The 19144-nt window shown below is 43.8% G+C and overlaps 3 protein-coding genes across 5 annotated transcripts in view; 1 reads left to right on the forward strand and 2 right to left on the reverse strand.

Annotated features, from left to right (window-relative positions):
* The window catches only part of usp10 (ubiquitin specific peptidase 10), an 18602-nt gene extending 17635 nt beyond the window's left edge, over nt 1-967 (reverse strand). Inside the window, exon 1 of one of the 2 annotated variants that reach the window (XM_040196096.2) lies at nt 551-967. In XM_040196096.2, coding sequence (XP_040052030.1) covers nt 551-571 — 21 coding nt within the window. In that variant the 5' untranslated portion in view covers nt 572-967. The remainder of the gene's footprint in view (nt 1-550) is intronic. The other variant, XM_040196087.2, reaches the window with a different exon arrangement.
* Nucleotides 1-5917, forward strand: part of marveld3 (MARVEL domain containing 3) — a 9222-nt gene extending 3305 nt beyond the window's left edge. The window contains exons 1-4 of one of the 2 annotated variants that reach the window (XM_040196108.2): nt 1845-2318; nt 2623-2888; nt 3036-3133; nt 3402-5917. In XM_040196108.2, the coding sequence (XP_040052042.1) occupies nt 2635-2888; nt 3036-3133; nt 3402-4012 (963 nt within the window). In that variant the 5' untranslated portion in view covers nt 1845-2318; nt 2623-2634 and the 3' untranslated portion in view covers nt 4013-5917. Of the gene's footprint in view, nt 1-1844; nt 2319-2622; nt 2889-3035; nt 3134-3401 lie in introns of those variants that run through there. The other variant, XM_078084819.1, reaches the window with a different exon arrangement.
* phlpp2 (PH domain and leucine rich repeat protein phosphatase 2) overlaps nt 5216-19144 on the reverse strand; it is a 28636-nt gene continuing 14707 nt past the window's right edge. The window contains exons 6-19 of the mRNA XM_040196066.2: nt 18920-19074; nt 17844-17990; nt 16885-17115; nt 15623-15825; nt 15407-15467; nt 14676-14771; nt 13962-14117; nt 12650-12850; nt 12380-12542; nt 12165-12295; nt 11934-12047; nt 11256-11450; nt 10937-11168; nt 5216-10780 (exon numbers count right to left, since the gene is read on the reverse strand). Of these exons, the coding sequence (XP_040052000.2) occupies nt 9494-10780; nt 10937-11168; nt 11256-11450; nt 11934-12047; nt 12165-12295; nt 12380-12542; nt 12650-12850; nt 13962-14117; nt 14676-14771; nt 15407-15467; nt 15623-15825; nt 16885-17115; nt 17844-17990; nt 18920-19074 (3372 nt within the window). The 3' untranslated portion in view covers nt 5216-9493. The remainder of the gene's footprint in view (nt 10781-10936; nt 11169-11255; nt 11451-11933; nt 12048-12164; nt 12296-12379; nt 12543-12649; nt 12851-13961; nt 14118-14675; nt 14772-15406; nt 15468-15622; nt 15826-16884; nt 17116-17843; nt 17991-18919; nt 19075-19144) is intronic.

Consider the following 19144-nt stretch of genomic DNA (forward strand, 5'->3'; position numbering starts at 1 on the left):
GTGGTGGTGGTAAAAAGGCCTGTCGGAGCTGGTGGGCCATGCAGACACGCAGCAGTTTTTTTTGCCCGTGTCGCTTTTCACCCCGGGAAACAGCACTTGTCACCCGGGATAACGTCGCGCTGTGGTGCCGCTGGCGTCGCGGGGAGCGCACGCACGAGTCTTCTGGCTAAACGCGGCCGACGTGACCTTAAAACCGGCGGCAGACGGCGCCGCTGTCCCCTTTGAATGGGGGAAGCGAAAGGCCTGTTAGCTAACGTTACCATGCTGGTGGTGTTTCAATGAGGCTTAGAGGGGGGTTGGTTGAGGGAGGAGGGGGGGGGGGGGGCATTAGCAAGCACTTTTCAGCTCTTGCATTTTCAATGACACACACGGCTAGCAAGATGTTTTTTTAATTATCCCTGGCACCTGACCGAAATACCGCGCTAGTAAAATAATGTTCTTGGTCAGAACGTTGTCGAACCGAGGGGCGGTCGCGAGTGTGTAAATAACGTTGCACGGCGTGCAGCGGGACTTGTTTGGCAGGCTAACGTTAGCCAGCTAGCTTGACTACCTGGTTGCTGTAAGAAGCCATGCTCCCGGTGAGATATTCTCTCCTCCGCTGACAAGATGAAAAGTCTCCCGGGATGGTGTTGCAGGTTTGTAACGGCGGTTACAAAGAGTCTCCTACATCGACGTCATTGCCATTTTCCCGACGTTGTCCTGGCAGTCCTAGGCTTCGATCCATGCAATGCATCAGCACTTCATGCTGCTCGCCTTGCCGTCACCGCCATTTCTGTGTAGCCTCGTCCTCGCTTGCTAGCCAGCGGAGCGCACGGTGGCTTGTAGTGAGCGGCGCGAGCGCAAGGAGTAGCGACAAAGACTTCCGGTGGTGGCTTGCTCCCGGATTTCACAATAAAGTTCATAATCTCAGCCGATTGATAATCCCCTTCAGTGACACTTTCTGAGCCCTTGACCTCCGTAGTGTATGTGCAAATACACAAATCAGAACGTCTGTACAGTCACCTAAAGAAAAAATGTTCACTTAATCCGAATTGGGTTTATTCGTTTTCAGATCCAGGCAATTTGCTTTGGCATATATAACATAAAATAAAAGCAAGTGTTTCAAAGATAAAAGAAGAATAAAGGAAAAAAATAATGAATATATTAAAATGTGATGAAAAATCCAAGGATAAAGTATGCACAATACATCATAGAACGATGTGGTTTTCAGAAAGGTTAAACATTTTTTTTTCATTTATATTTTTATTATACAATGAAATGTGATTTTGTTTGGTAGCCCTAAATCAGCCAGTAGCAATCTCCAAAAAACGTCACAAGTAATATTGTTACTATTGTGCAAGATTGTCCAAGAAAATTGTAAAAGTTCAAAGTACCAGGTATAAAAAAACAGAAGAAAGACATGGAAAAACTCCAAAAGATGTGTGTTCATGATTCACATGCAGACATGCGAATAAGTATGTGTAACATCTTCAGAGCAAATCTTGAGTTTGGCACCAAGTGAAATTCAGCACAACTCTATCAACTATCATTAATAAACCATATTCTTAAATCAAATTTGACAGTTGACCCAGAGATTTTCATGGGCCTCTAAAGTCCTTAGAACTCGGGTCAGTTGCCTATATTTACTGAAAATCCAATATGGCTGCTAAAGAAACATCAAAAACAACTGTGGCCATGTTCCGTGTGGCTCTATTCAGTTGTTGTTTATTAGGATATCCTATATTCTTTACATTAACTTCAGTGTTCCTAATGTAAAGTTAACTTCAAAAAGACATTTATTTTGAAATGTGCTGATGCTTAGGCGGAAATGCTGAAAGTAACGTGGTGGAATATTACCACGAACTTAATCAATGAAGCGTGACCACATGCGCCGTGGCGTTCACGTCCGGTTTGGGGGATGAATCGCAAAATGTTATTTTTTGTGAGTTAAGTGACTGAACCCTACGTGTTATTATAAACGTTCGGGTGTTAAGGGAGCACTAGTGAAGCTGTAATACTTGGGTCGAACTGAAAATGTAGTTGTTTGTTTTAATCTGTCATAAACAACATATAATGAACTAGTACAAATGTTTACATCCACCACTATAGGCAACTATAACTCGGGAGAAAGAAGCCTAAAAGCATTAGAAAGACATCCGAATATTCCCTATGTAATATCATTTTCACCTCAAATCAACCCTGGAGCAGTGGGCGTGGCACCGCACAGGTGAGCGGCCGGAGGAGGAAACCTCAAACACAGGAAGCAGAGAGAAGTGGGCTGGTCACTGTTTTCTTGGCACTAACGACAATACGAGTACATTGTGTGCGGTGTCCAAAAGGTAGGCACTATCGGTCATTTTGTACACGTTTTATTCACAAGCCTTCAACAAATTACTTTAAATGAAAACGTGAACTCGAAACGCGGATGAACTTCGCGAAGGGAAAATAAGTCGTTAATGAGTCATTACTTGCGGGCCTCTCTCAAGAACGCTCGCTCGCTCGCGGAGTCATTCATTTCCATTTAAATGCTCATTCCTGCTGCCAAGCTGTCCACAACGTCAGCTACACAGACACAAGGCAACAAGCACCCCGGTGTACGTGCGCGCCTGTAATGTGATTCATGTCCACGATCTTCTTTTGAAGGCGCAGGCGAAGATGCCAGAGAGGGTCAGACCCCACCAGAAGAGTAGAGTGTACAATGACTACCCGAGCAGGGCCAGAGACCACTACCCTCACGACGGAGACCCCCAACCCTACGGTGGCAGGGATCGCAAGCACGAGCCGAGAGACGCGGAGAGAGGCTCTGCTGGTGACAGGAGGGTCAAACAAAACAGACAGAGGGACATGACAACTGCCTCTCGCCAGGAGCCCGGTTACAGAGACCAGGACCCTGAAGGACCCTCGAGACCGTAAGGGGCTGCATACTTTCTATTCACAAGCCCCCCACACTCAGTGTCATGTTCTGTCCACTCACTTTCACCATCTGTTGCCGGGCCATTAATGTAAAAAGGACGTGTTTGACATGTAGAATTAATTCTGTGGTGTTGTCCTTGCAGGTCCGGAGAGACTTCGATCTATCGCTCTGAAGTGGAGCCTTATGAGCAACAACACAGACGGGCTCTTTACAATCTCAGATACATCTTAACCAGCCGAGGCAAGTGTATCTATTCTTGTATTTGAGTTCTTGTGTGAGATGTTGGTCACAACCAAATTGCATTCTCAATAGCGATGTACTGATTTTCTTATTAAACATGTCAACAAAAGTTGGCATTGATTGAGACCAGCAACCATTCTGTCTTTTTGCTTTGGAACCAAATGGCAAATATTTTTGTCGATCCATAAACGGGCTCATCGTTGCAGCTCACTCTCCCCGTGCTGCTATAAATTCATGTCAGCGTTGTATTTCTCCTGCGTCTCTCAAGGTCTCTGCCAGCTCATGGAGCTGTTTGTGAATCTGCTCGTGGTCATCTGTGCCGGAGTGCCGTACAGCAACAACGGGGGCTACCGCGACCTGGCCAGCCTCGGTGGAATCTACTACTATCACTTTGGCGGCGCCAATGCCTTCACGGGGGCCGACGCAGACCGGGTGAAGGACCTCGACCGACAGTTCCATCAGCTCAAGAGACCTCCGTATGTCTTCACCATGGCCTGCGGCGGCGTTTTAATGATCTACGCTTGTGCAATGCTCGCCTTGGGGCTTTTCAGGGTCACTTACCGCTGGCCCCCTGTGCTGCTCGGCGAGGCCCTGCTGAACCTCCTGATCGGCCTGGGCTACATCCCTGCGCTGGCCTTCCTCTTCATCAAGCTGCAGGAAACCTACAGCGACGCAATCTGCACGGAGAGAGAGCAGATGTACAAAAGCAAAGGACACAAGGGCTTCGAATGCCAGTTCCACGGCGCGGACATCGCAGTCGGCCTCTTCGGTGTGCTGGGGGTGTTTGTTTTCGTCTTCGGGGCAGTGTTAGCTGTCAGAGCGTTCAGGGCAGTGCGAGAGCTAAAGAAACAAAGGCCCGACGAGGACGACAATTTCTAAGACGTCTCTCTGTGACATTTGAACAAAAGTGGAATTGATCAGAAGTCCATGTGACATGACAACGTGGGAGATTTGTCATATAAGGTGTTATTTTTTGTACTAGTTGAATCTTTTTAATACTTAAGAAGTTTCTTGCCTTGAGTTTTTTTTAGAATATTTTTTATTTCTACTACTTTTCCAGTTTACATGCTTTTGTTCGGTCTGTCACATCTTCTATAAACCACTCTAATATCAAGTATTAATCATAATAAGTAATAAAAAGCCCTGGGATTAAAAGGCAGCCTGAGAAAAAGTTTGATTGCCAGAAATACTCACAGGTAATGTTGATAAGCCCTTTGTAAAACACAAACACAAGCAAAAACACCAGACATTTTCCTTACTCAAGAAGAAGTGTGATACGTCACCCATTTCCAGTCCATTGGGCTTCCATAGATCTAGATCTCTTTTCAGGTAAAATAATGTGTTTTGGATTGAAATCATTGTACATTCCTAAAATCTGAGTGGATCTCAGCCTGTGGAAATGTAATCCTGCCAGTTGGCTCTTGATGCAGAGGATTGCTGTGAAGGACCAAATCAACAATTTATCAAAACCAAATGTCTCTAGCTCTTGAATGGAGAATATCCACATAATAGTTCCTAATGTGTTTTTTGCATTAAAAGCAGAAGAATGCAGCAAGTTTTCTCTGCTAAGTTACGGCGACGACTTTTACAGTTACAGTTGTCATTCTGAGCTTCACCAGTAGATGGAACTTTTACTTACATACTGCAACTGCCCTTAAATAATGCACACCATTGCATTCAATTGGGACATACCACTTCCTCATAACAGTGCATATTTTACTTTGATCCATTGGCTCACATATTTGCTGAGCAGAAGATTGTGGATCCGAATATCCAGGAAAGCACGCTGGCTTGCATCCTATGAAATGTGACTGGACTAAGTGGGACATGCTGGTATTTTATACGTACAACCTTGGACATTCTCTGTATTGGGACATACTGGCTTTTTTCAGACACACCTAATAGCACGGTAGAATGGATATTGGAAGCAAGAGAACGGGCTTAATTGTAGGAGAAAACGTCAAACATATTACATTATGATGAAATAAAATTGGAGATATGTTTATCATACACAGTCATTTTGATGATATTTATTGGCATGAAATCATCATAAAATCCGGTAAGCAAGACGGACACGGCGAATTCACAGTAAAAAGTTTTATTGCTACTTGGCTTAAAGTTAATTTAAAAACAGCGTGTCTGCTCAAAACTAATGATAGCAGCAGTTCAAAGAAAAATAACAACCGTCCTCCACTCACAAAGTTTTAGGGGACGACAAGTCTGTCTGATATCAGCAAAAGTCCCCATGGTTGGACCTGTTCCTAAATAATACACCTTTTGATTAATAATCTTAATTAAAATTAATCAATAATCTGCAGTAATCTGCAGGATCAAATAAGAACTTCAAAATATTAGATATGCTCCTTTTTGTACAAATAAATTATATTTTATATGTAGTCAATGCTTTTATGTTTGGATTTATATTCAGGTCATGCTTTCAACATTAAATACAACTTTAATTAGTACCTTCAAAAAAAGTACCACTATGAGAGACAGTTTTAACTGGAAATCACTTTAGATTCTGTAGAGAGGGAAATGTAAATTTGCATGAAATAAGGAAGTACAAAAATAAACACCAGTTTCTTGGCATCAAGAAAAAAATATTCAAGCATTTCTAGAAAACAATATACAATACAGAAAGGAACCGTGAGATTAAACAATGGCTACTTTGGTCACATGTTAAAGAACTGGATCTTGGCTCCGTTTCATTCCCAATAAACTCAATCCATTATTCACACAGGCATGCACACACTTACTGAAGCTTCATTTCACAACACAGACATTTTGCGATGTCGTACAGGGAGCTTGTCAAGTTGTGCAGAAAACGATACTTTCCAGTTAAGAATTTAATCAGCAACTTGACCACTGTTGCCTACTGAAATGCCCGTACTCTAGATTTTGGTGCTCAAAAGAGAAGGGGAACCTTTCCCCACTATAAAATAGTTATAAAGGAATATTTGAAGCCAATGCACTGTAGCGCGTGCTCCCTCGGCCTGTATCTATGCACACAGTCTGCATGTGTACATGCAGACGGACGGATCTATGTTCAAAAATACTTCAGGTTAGAAACAGTTTATAGGACAGGACAGTGGGTGAATATATGGTGTGTACCAGTCGACAGACAGAATTAATTAACTACTAGAAAAAAAAGGGCAGAGGTGATTTTGAATAGCAGTGAAAGTTGCAGTTCAAATGAAATACAAAATACAAGTAGGGACATACTCAGTAAATGAAAAAGAGCAATACACAATACACCTTGCAAACACAATCCCATATCACACACATCATACATAAAACAGTCATTATTCATTTTCAGACATATTGAGAATAATTAGGATCCTTGTAGTTTTAGGGAATGAAAATGAAGCTCTGATATACATGAATATGTATGTATTTAACACTTTGCATATTTGTATAAGCCATTTCCCACAATTTAGTTTCAAACCTTGTGGAAAGTTAAATTTCCAGTATTATTCACAACCATGATCTGTCTTTCAGCCTTTCTAGCTGCACGTGTAGTTCGTGTCCATGTTTCAGGGCCGTCGGTCCAGACGCCCGACACCTCGTGTCAGTCTGACATCTCAGACACCTCACAGTCCGTAAATCAGTAAAGTGAATGGGAAGCAATTGCTTAGCCGCATTACTAATTATGGTTTGTTATTCTAAATTTTAGAAAAAGAAAAACAAAAAAGTTATTTGGCATCAGTGTCTAAATTGTAAATGACGACAGCAACACCGGCTGCTTGATGTGGATTGTGGTGGACTAATGCTTACGTTGGATGTAATTATAATGGAGAGGTTCGAAAAAAACATTTCCTCGTACGCCAGATGTGGAGGAATCAATTGGCACATTGTTTCAAGCAAAAAAAATCAATCGTGTGTTATAAATAACTTGTATCCTGCCAGGGGAGGACGAGGAGGGGCAAATTCATCTCGAGAGAATAAGAGTAAAGTAGGTAAATAGTGTTAGTGGGAGTATGTTGAAAACGTATAGTGCCCTTTGTGGTACGGATGTGTAAAATGTAAATATTATTTAGTAAAATCTGGATGTTATTGAAAGCTGCGCTTCAATAAAATAGGGAATGTTCGTCCTATTGAAACCCGCCATGAAGTGAATGTGAATTGTCTGGTTGGTGAACTGTCACCGTAAGTAAGCACGGTTTGTGTTAGCTATGTAATCATGGACAAGAGGTGATATGTTCGACTGAGGGAAGCCCCAATAATAAAAGCACACTATGTTGAAAAATAGCTCATATATTAAACTGAAATATATATTACTCTGAAAATCACTATTCTATATGTACAAAGTGCTTTTTAATTGTGAGACAATATAAGAAAGGATTCAGACTCACACATCAATTAAGGCTTCATGATTGACTTACCACTCATTCCCTTGGAGCAACGAAAGGGCCGAGGGGGGGCTGCTCTCACAAACCACACAAAGAACATGGGTGGAATGAAACAACGCGCTTCTCCTTTCAAAAATACTGAGAAGTGTTTACTTTAAGGCTAAAAGGGAAACACAAAAAAAAAAAAGGTGCAGCTATGCAACAAATGTAGATTGGCAGAACTGCACCACTACCGACTTGGAGTGGTTACCAAGAATATTCATGAAATGTGTCAGCTTTGGCCTTCTTAAAACACAGCAGCCCCGGCAGAGCTGCTTTCTCTTTTGGCACAAGGTGGGAAGGTTCAAGAACGGGCAAACTGAGGCGGCCAGGGCTCCCGCATACTGACCTGATGAGTCAAATATATAACGTAGGTTGGTTTTTTTAAACTTTCAACTCAGATAAATATTATTCATCTTTCAAATATTAGAAAAAAAATGGAGATGATCATGAAGTGACAATATTACCGGCTCACTTATTGTGACTTAATATAGGTAAAATGCCTAATTTACTTGTAGTAACGTTGTGAACCTGTGCATTATATTGCTGCAATGATAATCATTATTATTGTATCAACTGTGTGATCCGAAAAGTATTGACCCCTGATCAGGAAATGGCACATATGCAATACTTGGAAGCAAAGAAAATGGTTTCTTTGTCCCCAATGTCTGCGCTTCCTTCAATCAAACTTTGTGGGATCTTTTAAAAACACACCTGGTTTTGGTTCTCGTTGTAATTCAATGTAATGGGCCATCTAGATGTGCGGGCAGCGCAGTACAGAGCAAAGTAGAAAGAAATGTTTGCCAATATGTAAAAATAATGTCTCCGAGGACATGGACAGATGTTTACATGTTTAACAGAGCAGCAGCCCCTTAAATCTAAAAACGGAATACCAGTGGACATATCTTAAAGTACATATTAATACTGCTTTCATCCTTCATCGGTTATGAAAAAATGAAATAAGAAATGATCTCCAAACATCCTGGAGTCCACTAATCTGGAACCATAAAACTAAGCTTGAATTCCTCTACGCAGTTTTAAAGGAGACCATTTCATCGTGCACCGTCACAGGGGCTTTTGAACTCCACAACACCTCCGCTCTGTACAGTTGAATGACTTTTAAATCATTTTTGACAGCTATTCAAAATGGATTGTTCTGAACAGTGACACGTTTCAATCTTGGTGTCAGCAGCTCAAGGACGCCACGTCAGTCGGCTTCTAGTTGCAGAGTGTGCACTATATTGTCTAGAATTCATTAATCCTATATAGACAAGTCTATACATATTGTGTGGGAATGTTAAAAATAAAACCCAACCATAAAGTGTCTGTCTATGCAAATGCAGTTATTTTGTCTTCACATGTGCCTTACAAGCATTTACACCGTCTGAATTCCATTATAAGCCACAGGAAGAGGAGCAGAGCAGAAGCTGTGCCAGTGCAGGTCTTTTGGAAACACCGTCCCTCCTCCGAAATGAACGAACGAGCTCACATCCCCAAACACAGCTTTGGTGTGGGAGAGCTTTAGGCTGAGTCGTCTGCAGTAGGCACTTTTTCAAGTTTCAGTCACAGGACTTCTCTTCAGGACCACGGAGCCCTCTGAGAGGAGCTTTGAGCTCACTGAACACAATCTCTCCTTCACACCCTCCAGATTGCTTGCTTTCCAAGTAAAGGGAAATGTTGCTGACATGTTTTAAACACGTGAGGTATCCCGTCTCAAGTCAGGCTTGTTTTGGTCAATGATATGATAATGACTTTTTTTATGAACTGGGATTTTGGTTGCTCCAAATATCTTCGATACTCAGAGATCTTTTTTTTCTCCCTGTAGCCTCACCTGAATGGCAACTTGAATTGGAATATCTCCGATGTGTATGTGAAAAATCTCCACTTCTTCCCCCTGGAATGGCACCATCACAGAATTCCAGCCAAATGACGCTGTGCTACCTTCTCTCCCACCCCCCACAGCACTCTCCCTCTAGAGGGCGGTATCGTAGACTTCGTGCTGTAGAAGGGGCACCGGTCCTGGACCTGGGACCAGGTGAGAAGGAAATGCAGGCGGCTGTGAATGGTCCCACACGGAGTCTTTACAGGAAGGGGGTATGGATGCTAAAGGGGCCACAGGGAGGGCCGAGACTAGAGGGCTCTGGCCTCTCAGCTGCTCCCTGACCTCCTGCTCCAAACTGGGAGGCACAATGAGCTGGTCCTCGGGGTCCTGTTGTGCTGGGGCAGTGAAGTAGCCGGATTTCTTCTTCGGAGCCTCCAGTGCCACCTCGATGAGGTTGTGACTGTCCTCGGGGGCCACCACAGAGCCGTTGGACAGTTTCTTCCCAAACAGGCTGGATGTGGAAGGAGACTTTTTGAGGTCTGCAATCTCTCTCCCGCACACGGCCAGAAGGCAGCCGTTTGTGGCAGAAACCACCACGCTGTTCTGTCTTCGCATTTTGCCATTGGGATAGTCAGAGCCTCGCTTTTTGAGCTCCAAGTCTTTGGAGCTTTCAGGGGCCCCCGAGCGTAGTTGGAAAGCACAACAGTGAATGTCAACCTCCACTTCCAACTTGCTGCCATTGGAGATAACGCCCTCGAGTGGAGCTTCGTCGTCACTGTCCAAGCCGTTGTCGGAGTGGTTGCTTGAGAAAGTGGTGCAGGACGGCTGCCGCTGGAATAGACCCAGATGGGTTCCTGCCCCAACTGCGCCCGGCACCATGATGCCACACAGTGTAGTGGCAGGGTGAAGGCTACAGCGCCGCTCCGGGCGCGATGCCAGCACAGACGACGGGTGCTCGTCCGGAGCGGTGGACCCGGCCTCGCCGCCCACCTCGGAGGTTGATGCCTCACCGTTGCACTCGGAGACGATGCCGCCGTTGGACGACGGGGCGACTGGGTCAGTGGGCCCCGGGGTCACAGTAGCGATGGGAGGGGGACACCGTGGTTCGGTGGAGGGGACCGGTGGCTCACAGGTACAGCTGTCCTCAGTGATATGCAGGGATACCACCGCAGCCTCGATGTTGTCCTTGCAACCGTAACTCTGAGCGAGTGAGCACAGCTTCTTGGCGGCGGCGCGAGGATCCCGCACGGCCTGCACAGTGCACACGGCCTCCTGGTACGAGACCCGTTCAAACAGCGCTCGATTCCCCAGGATCAAGAACTCATCCTTGGTACAGAGAGGCTCAGTGTGCACCCAGGGCTTTGGAAGCACCCAGGGAGACAGATAAGAGCAGCCCAGCAGGCGAGAGCAGCATGTCACTCCACTCACCTTGTTATCCTGTAATACACAAGAGCCATCAGGGTCGTAGATGCACTCATAGCTTCATAAAGTAAACACCTCTGAATATGAAGCTGCACACACTGGATCACAAGTTCCACATAACGGTTATGGTGTAGAAACAGGAAGCAAACATACTTAGAAGCTGTGCATTACCTCGGTAATAATGGCTTTACTGAGCTTAACCCTCTCCATCTCCTCGGTGGAGTTCTCCAAGCTGTAGACCTTAGAGAGAGGTACAGGTCGCCCGTCCCGGCACAAAACTGCCTGGCAGGTGCCCACATTGGCCACGGTGAGGCTGAAGTAGCTTCCTGGATCTGAAGGCTCATGGTGAATATAACACAGCAAGGCAGAAGCACCCAGTTTCTGGCCAGCCATTCCTAGTTTCCTGTGCAATACAAAAACAGAGAGCGCTGCTTAGAAACATCTGTGAGTCGTGGGTGACAGCCTACAAATTTGGAAAAAAATCCCTTACCTGTGTGAGGTGAGGAAAGTGTTGCACATATACACACTGTCAATACTGGAGTGCTGCAGTTCCTCGCATAGCACATCTCCCATGGTGCATTGCAGCAGCCGAGGTACTTCCTCATTGCGGTCGCCGTCAAAGATGCCATAACATGCTTCCACACCGTCTCCAAACCGGTCCACGGCCAGTACAGACACACACAACCTGTCCCCGAAAAATAGATCCACAGATGACTCGGCGCCTACCAGAGGTAAACAAAGTGTACATTGCAGAATGCAGAGCTGCAGCTCTGGGGTCAACGGGTGACAGCTGATAAAAGATGCTGCCGTATGGGTCCCCGTGCTCCCCATTGTGACCCCGGAGGAGGAGCCTCTTGACACTGATGCACTTAACATTGTTACAGATATTAAATCCAATTGATGTGTTAGGCTCCAGCTACAATATTAACTCCTTGGGAGACACTTGCTCAGTGCTCGTACAGCAACATCTAAACAGACAGTTTAACCGATGCGGCAAAATGAGATCAAAGAAGGTCACAAAGAGATGTTGACGACACGACGGCCATTGTGTCATTTAATCTACTTGCAAATCCCAACTGAAATAGATGATGTCTGCAGTCATCGGAAAGTAGGGGCTTTACTTTTGAAAACAAACAAAGGAAAGACACAAACAAAAAGCAGTGCTCACTTGTTTCTTTGGCCGCTCATTTCAGAGTAACCGTGGTTCCATGGAGTGGATCCACTCTGTGAGTCTCCCACTGACGTGGTGGATTTCTGGTCTAATTTCAAGGTGGTGATGTGACTAAAAATGAAGAAATACAGTTAAATGCTCCATTTCCTTAGACAGTTATGTTACATGTTGCGTGTATTCATTCTTCTTCACATGTAACAATGAACTGGTCTGGCTTTTATTCCTCACCTGAAGAGATTGAGGGTTTTGTGTTCCAGCATCAGGCTGCTGTTGCCCGTCAGGTCCAGCTCTTGCAGAGTGGAAGGCAGCGAGTCTGGCAGCTGGATCTCCGTCAGCTCGTTACAGCTGAGATCTACAAGCTGCAAACGTACACGTTAACCACGAGCTGACACGGCCGAGCATCATAATACACACGCTGCAAGTAAAACCAGAGAAAGTCTGACCTTGATCTCAGGCAGGTTGAGGATCTCTGGAAAGACAGTGATGTGGTTGGAGTGTGCAATGAGGGTGTGCAGTCTCTTACAGCTGGACACAGTGGAGGGGATGGCCTTTAGCTTGTTGCCACTTAGATTGAGCTCCTCCAGCATTTCCAGCTTACTCAGTTTACTGAAGTCACACAAACAAAGACAGTGAAGAAAAAATCAAATTAATCCACACAAGTAGAATGGAAACGATCATCAACACTGATGGCAGTGACAGCCAAAGTCACACACCTGGCCGGGAAGGAGAGCAGCTGGTTGTAGGCGATATGAAGGACCCGCAGGTTCTGATGTCCAACCAACAGCGCTCCGCAGTTCTCCTTCAGGTGGTTGGCCGTCAGGTAGAGCTCTTGGAGCGTGCTGAGGCTCTCCTCGGATGGGCTGCTGGGAGGAATGCTGTCCAGGGCATTGGCTGACACATTTAAGTATTTTAGGCTGTGACCGAAGACAAGAAAACATTAGTTAAAGAAAAAGGGAAAAAAAAACTGGTTGCAGCGATTCAACATAGATTATACACAAGTGCAGTCTAATTCACGGTGGATTTGAAGCTGATGCTACAGTTTGAACAGCTTCATTCACTTCACATACAGTTCCTAAAGTGCTGGACTAACCTTTCAGGCATCTCTATACATTTTCATTATCCACAAATCCACTACATTCAGGAAAAATTCCACCTGGAACATTTTCCTGCTTGCTATGGCAACGCGAATAATAAAAATGAACCAATGACACACGGACTGTGCTGCAGATTGCGGAAATGCAACAAAGCCAACCAACTATAAACTCGCCTAATTGTTTACCAGCTGTTTTATGTGAGGAAGACTGATCTCATTGTATGGACAAGGTAGATTTTAAATTCCCACCAAGTATTGATTAATATACTGTTGAACCTGCACCAAGAGGAGGAACCATAGTTTGAGGTCCACATTTTTTCATGTAATTGATGCTGTTAAATCACTGTCAAACCTATCACATACTCAACGGTAATAAAACTTGTCCTTCGGGAAAATTACGGGCTGAACCTTGTCACGCTGATATCTCTGCAGCCAACAAACACTACAAAAGCGTTGGCACCTCATTGGCCTTGTGGACGTGTTATTTATCACCCTAGTTTCCGTAGCCATATATTGTTTCCATCAGTCCTGATATAACTGCTTCCCTTTTGCCAAATGTGCAGCTCTTAGAAGACATATCAGGAAAACCCATCAATCGCGAAGCAGGCGCTGCCATTACGTCTCAGTATTAGAGACAGTAAAGTACATTAGGGCATTTGAACTGCTAATGGGTGTTAAGTGATTTACCACACAGGAAATCGGATGGAAAATTAAGCTCCAGTTACGTTTTGGAATGCTCCATTGCGTTTCCCCACAAAGCAATGAGCTGTGATGCAATAAGTGTCAAACTCAACCAAACACAGGCAGGTAGACATTTCAATGCAGAGGAACAAGTTGCTAAAAGACTCAACTAAGAAACAGAAATATTGCAGAGGACATATTTAAAGAGCAAACAGGACGAGTTGTATGGATGAGCGCGTTGCCAGACTTACTTTAAGGCCTTGTAGAACAGACTCTCAGGGAGCTCGGCTAGCTTGTTGTGCTGGAGGTCCAGGGCTTCCAGAGGGATGTGGTCAAGTAGGTCAGGCACTCTCTGCAAACAGTTGTTCCCCGCCAGCAGCTTTCTCAAACTCAAGCTGTTGAGCAGTCTGTTGGAGGCCAGAAGAGACATTAGAGAGCCAGATTAGAACGAGGGGGGGGGAAAAACTGACCAATAAAAAAAGCAACGCATTAAAGAACGTTGTCTGCCGGTGCAGACTCGACTGCTAGCTAATCCACCAATGACCTATTCAGCTTGGCTGCCTAAAGAGACAAGCTCTGCTGATTTCTATTCTCTCCTGAAACATCACAGAAGAGGAATATTATCTCATTTGCAAAAGCTTTTCTGAAGTCGTATTCAAATGCAAATGCCTGTGTTGAGTATTTTTAGCTGGCAAGCACTTAAGGAAGGCCATATTCCACAGTTGCAACCAAAAGGCACAGATACTGTCTCACACAAGAAGATTGATACCAGCTTTCATTTGGGCCTCATCCTTTGCATGAGCTTATAAGTACAACACATTTAAATACAAAAATACAAATGCAACAATACTTAAACAGCATGACAATGTGTACAGTGACACCTGATTTTATAAATCAGAATATTACGCAACATTAAAAGATGAAATGAAAAGGTTGAGGATAGGTGACAGAATCGGGTCAGTCACCTGGACGGGAGCTCAGACAGGAGGTTGTGCGTAACGTCCAGCATCTCAATTTTTCTGCAATCACACACCCAGTCCGGAAGGTACTCCAAAAGGTTCCTGTCTCAACACACACACAGTCACACACATAGAAAGACACACAAATACTCAAACTGAGCAGTTGTCATTTTGCTTTGACTAGCCCAGAAAAGTAAAGCGCTTTGAATCTGTGATAAACAGGATGCCAATGTAATATCCTCCAGTGTTGCTCAAGCATGCAAATGATTTCTATCTGCATTTTAATACAAAATATATCCCTGCAGTCAGTACTTGAAATTGACTAGAAAAAAAAAACATTTTGCAAAGGTTTCTTACACTGGTAGATGGTTTGAAAGCACAATATAGCTTATTTATAACCCCAGACAAGCGGTAAGGTTTACTTTGTAAACACCCAGCAGGGTATGGAGATGCATTAGATAAATCAAGTAGACTAAAATGTTATGTACCTTCAAGATAGTATGTTTACCTCTTCAATTTTCAAATTTCCAAGTATCTAAATAGGCAAAAGCTTGTTTAGCATCTTTGCCTGTACATGCAAGCTTCCACTGGTTGTTTTTGTGTTTGTGAAGCACTGGTAATCCAGTTCTATAACACTTTGCACATAAGGAGCACTAAGATAAATCTACTATTTTAAGACATAAGGGTTTCTCTTCAAAGAGCACATCCATCCATTTCTTCTCCCAGCCAGAACTCACTGTGATAGGTCCAAGGATGTCAGCTGGTTAGGGACTGGATAGATGTTGACTGTTGGAAGTCCTGTGAGCAGACAAAAGCAGCAATCAGCGGCTAAACATCCGTCCCGTTCACATGTGTGTTTGTTAGATGGATGCGTCACAGGGGAGACAGTCGCGAGCACACAAACAGCCGGGAGAGGCAATAATAGCCGCTGGTTGGCGCTCTGTTTGACTCACGGTTGCTGCTGGCGTGAAGCATGCGCAGTGTGAAACCGCTGAGTGTGAGTGTTCCGAGCTGGTTGCGCTGGCAGTGCAGAGTCTCCAGGTTGCAGACGGAGCTCAGGTCCAAGGAGTCCAAACAATTGTCCCGTAAATCCAGCTGGGTCACCTGGCTCACTGCCTCTAGACTCTCACTTTTCACGCAATGCAGCCTGTTCAATCTGCGTTTAGGAAGGAGCACAAGAGGGTTTAGATTAAATGAAATGCTCAAATTGCATACTTTGTTAAATTAAAATAGTACTAGAAGGGTATTGAGCATTATTGCGAAATTTGCTGGCACATTTTCCAAATATTCCCACAGTGGCAATTCTATTTCATAGTAAGAGATTATTAGCTTTTATTACTGGAATAAAGTATTGACAAATATATGGAAATTGATGATCGTAGTAAGCATGCATCCTCAAGATGTCGCAGTCCAGAATGTATTACTTCAGTTTTCCCTTTGGCCAGAAAAAGAGAGCAAAGTGTTCTAATATTTGAGGTCAATTGATTTGATTTTAAAATTAAAGACCAAACACATTTTAGACATTTGAATCCCATGGTTAAAATAAAAAATATAGCATTGGCCTCCAAGATATTGTGTTTGTTGGAGGACACACTGGAAAAAATCTTTTGTCTCTCCTTTTCCCTGAGATTTAACTTCTAGAATTCTTGTTGGTCAGACTTTGAAAACCTACCTTTAAAAATAAGTAGGCAACAAAAAGTGAAGGAATTCTGAGTTCAAGACTGTAATTTAAGGATCTATGTTAAGATGCGGACTCTCCCTGACCCCATTCATCCTCTTAATAACAATTCCTCATTGACGAGAGCTGCCCGCCCTGCTAAGTCACCACACATCAAATGCATTCTGCCAGCGCCAAACCGCAATCCAACTCTCAAGTGGAAATTCTTAGCTCGCTGTGGGTGGAGCAGTGGTAACTGGTTTGACCCTCAGACCTGTATTAAAAATCAATGCGTAGAGCTATTACCCACCACAAAGGTCCCCTTAAGCAAGATTCCTAGACCCCCACTGCCTTGTGCAGCTTGTTCAAGTGGCCCCCATAGTAGGTTTGGCGTTAGCCGTCTACGCCAAATGAAGAAGAAGAAAAAAGCAGAACTCAATTTAAATGAAACTCAAGTGACCTTGTTTTTTGGGGGTTCCAAAATAATGAAAGAAGGGCTGAAAGAGACTAAGGAAGTAGAGCGGATGAGGGCTGTGTATTGTCTGGCTGGCCTCTCACCGGAGGTCGATGTTTTTCAGGTGGCTCATTCTGGCCAGAGTACACAACTCCAGACTCTCCACTGTGTTCCCAGCCATGGCCAGCTTGTCCACTGCACTCAGCCTCTCCAGCACAGCGGGGATGTGAGAGAAGTTGTTAAAGGAAAGCCCCAGGCTGTTGAGCTGGGACAGGCCCCCCAGATCTTCGGGCAGGGAGCTGAGATGGTTTCCATCCAAAGACAGTATCTGCAGGCTTTAAGAAAGAGGAGAAAAACTGTTGTGTTTCACTTCAAAGAGTCGTCTAGACATCTGCGTGTAGGAGTTGTTTACTGAGCTGCGTTCTACATCATAGCAGGCAGGATTTATCTCTTTTGACCTCATCTTATTGCATATCAAAATACTTTAATGTAATGCAATTCACTGAACCCATCGGAACCCCAAGCCAAGTGTTAGGAGAACTTCATGTGCACAAAATAGTGCAAACAACAACGTTTGATATTACAGAGAGTCAATAATCTTGTGATGAATGATTTCTTAGTTCTGATTAAATATTGATGATACCCCACACTGCTTGAGGGCAATTCAAACCAATTACAAAATTTAAATGCTCCCTAAAATACCTGAAATGTTCTGATGGACTACACATGTTATACGGAGGACAGAAGGACAAGTCAAACAATGAATTATCCTTACCCTTTGTGCCCACTGTGAGGCATGTTGTTACTGTAGCAATGGTTTCTTGCTTCTTAATACAAAAGGTATTGTCTCCTTTAAGGTAACCTAAATTGCAATGCATGCAGGATTTTATTGTTTCGGTTGTCTTTGGGATTTACTTTTTATATAAATGAATTGGGGTACTTTTTATGTACTGCAACAACATACTGTGGTTCAAAAAGAATGTTGTGTGTACTGTTTGTTCATTCATTTCCTAACTATTCTATTAATGTTCTGCATATGTGAACGTGTGTGGATGTGTCCCACCTTTGAAGGTTGCCGATCTGCACAGGGACTGTTAGGAGACTGTTACAGGAGAGGTTGAGTTCAGTCAGGGTGAGGATCTCACACACACATTCGGGGAACACACCCAACCGGTTGTGAGACAAGTTCAGGCTCTTCAGCTGTGAAAACCTGAAGAAAGAGAAAACCGCATGAAGGCCTTTACATTCCGTATTCATTGTGAAATGTCAGTTAACAGATGTGCTAGAAGAAGTGACTGAAGACCCAACGTAGTGTGATGAACCTGGATGTGTCTGCATCACGTGTCTGACATCTCTTTAATATCATCGAGCGCTCTTTCAGTACCATAAAAAAAGAGTGCACTTGCATTTATTCATAGAAAGAAAAAGCCCAAACTTTGGTTTAAACAAAGAGGGAAATAAGCTAGTTTTGCTGGTTGTTGCGTTTCAAACAGATGTAGTTAGCAAGAATTGTGATTGAAAAGAAAAAGATATGTGGTTTACGTTTACATTTAGATGAAACTTTTATATTATTTAACAACTTTGTGCTACTGCCAAACAATATCCTTGGAAAAGTTATTGCATGAATTTACATGAATTTTTCTCACTCTCTCTCATTTCTCCATATGATAATGCTAAATGTACCAAAACTGGGCAGGATTCTAGAACGTGCGGCATTTTACAAACGGCGGCCCATATGAAAATCCCCCTTTTGTGCATTAGTATTACTGTGTGTGATCTTACCAGATTTAGATCAGCCAGTCATACAATGTCTACGTCATTTAATTAAGATTGTTTGAAATGTGCGTGTGTTCATTCAAATACGACATCAGCTGGCTCTTTCAAATAGAAAATACCTCCTAGGCATCCATTCTGCGGTGTGCGTGAGTTAACATTGCAACCACGGCAAAGAGACTGTGCTGTGATGAACGAGGTGGTGAAACAGTAAATTAACTGATGACAGAGCACAGGGTCAATAGATTAGAGAATTTAAATCAAAGCAGACTCATTCTGCTGCCAGGCCGTGGTCCCGGTTAAAAAAAAATGGTCTTCTCCATCCATGTTGGTATAAAATAGTTGAGGTTAAGAATATGTGATTACTTGGGCAGGTTGAGCAGACCCCCGGGCCCCTGAAGGCTCATGAAGTTGTGCCTCAGGTTGAGGTGGGTGATGTCCTGACTGTAAAAGAGATATTCAGGCACTACTTCCAGACTGTAGCACGACAGGTCCACCAGGCTGACTGTCTGAGACACCACCTGTAAACACACACACACACACACACACAAGAAAGCGTTAAGAAAGGAAACTTTAAATGCTTTGAGTAAG

Source organism: Gasterosteus aculeatus, chromosome 12 (genome assembly GCF_964276395.1).
Source record: "Gasterosteus aculeatus chromosome 12, fGasAcu3.hap1.1, whole genome shotgun sequence".
NCBI lineage: Eukaryota > Metazoa > Chordata > Actinopteri > Perciformes > Gasterosteidae > Gasterosteus > Gasterosteus aculeatus.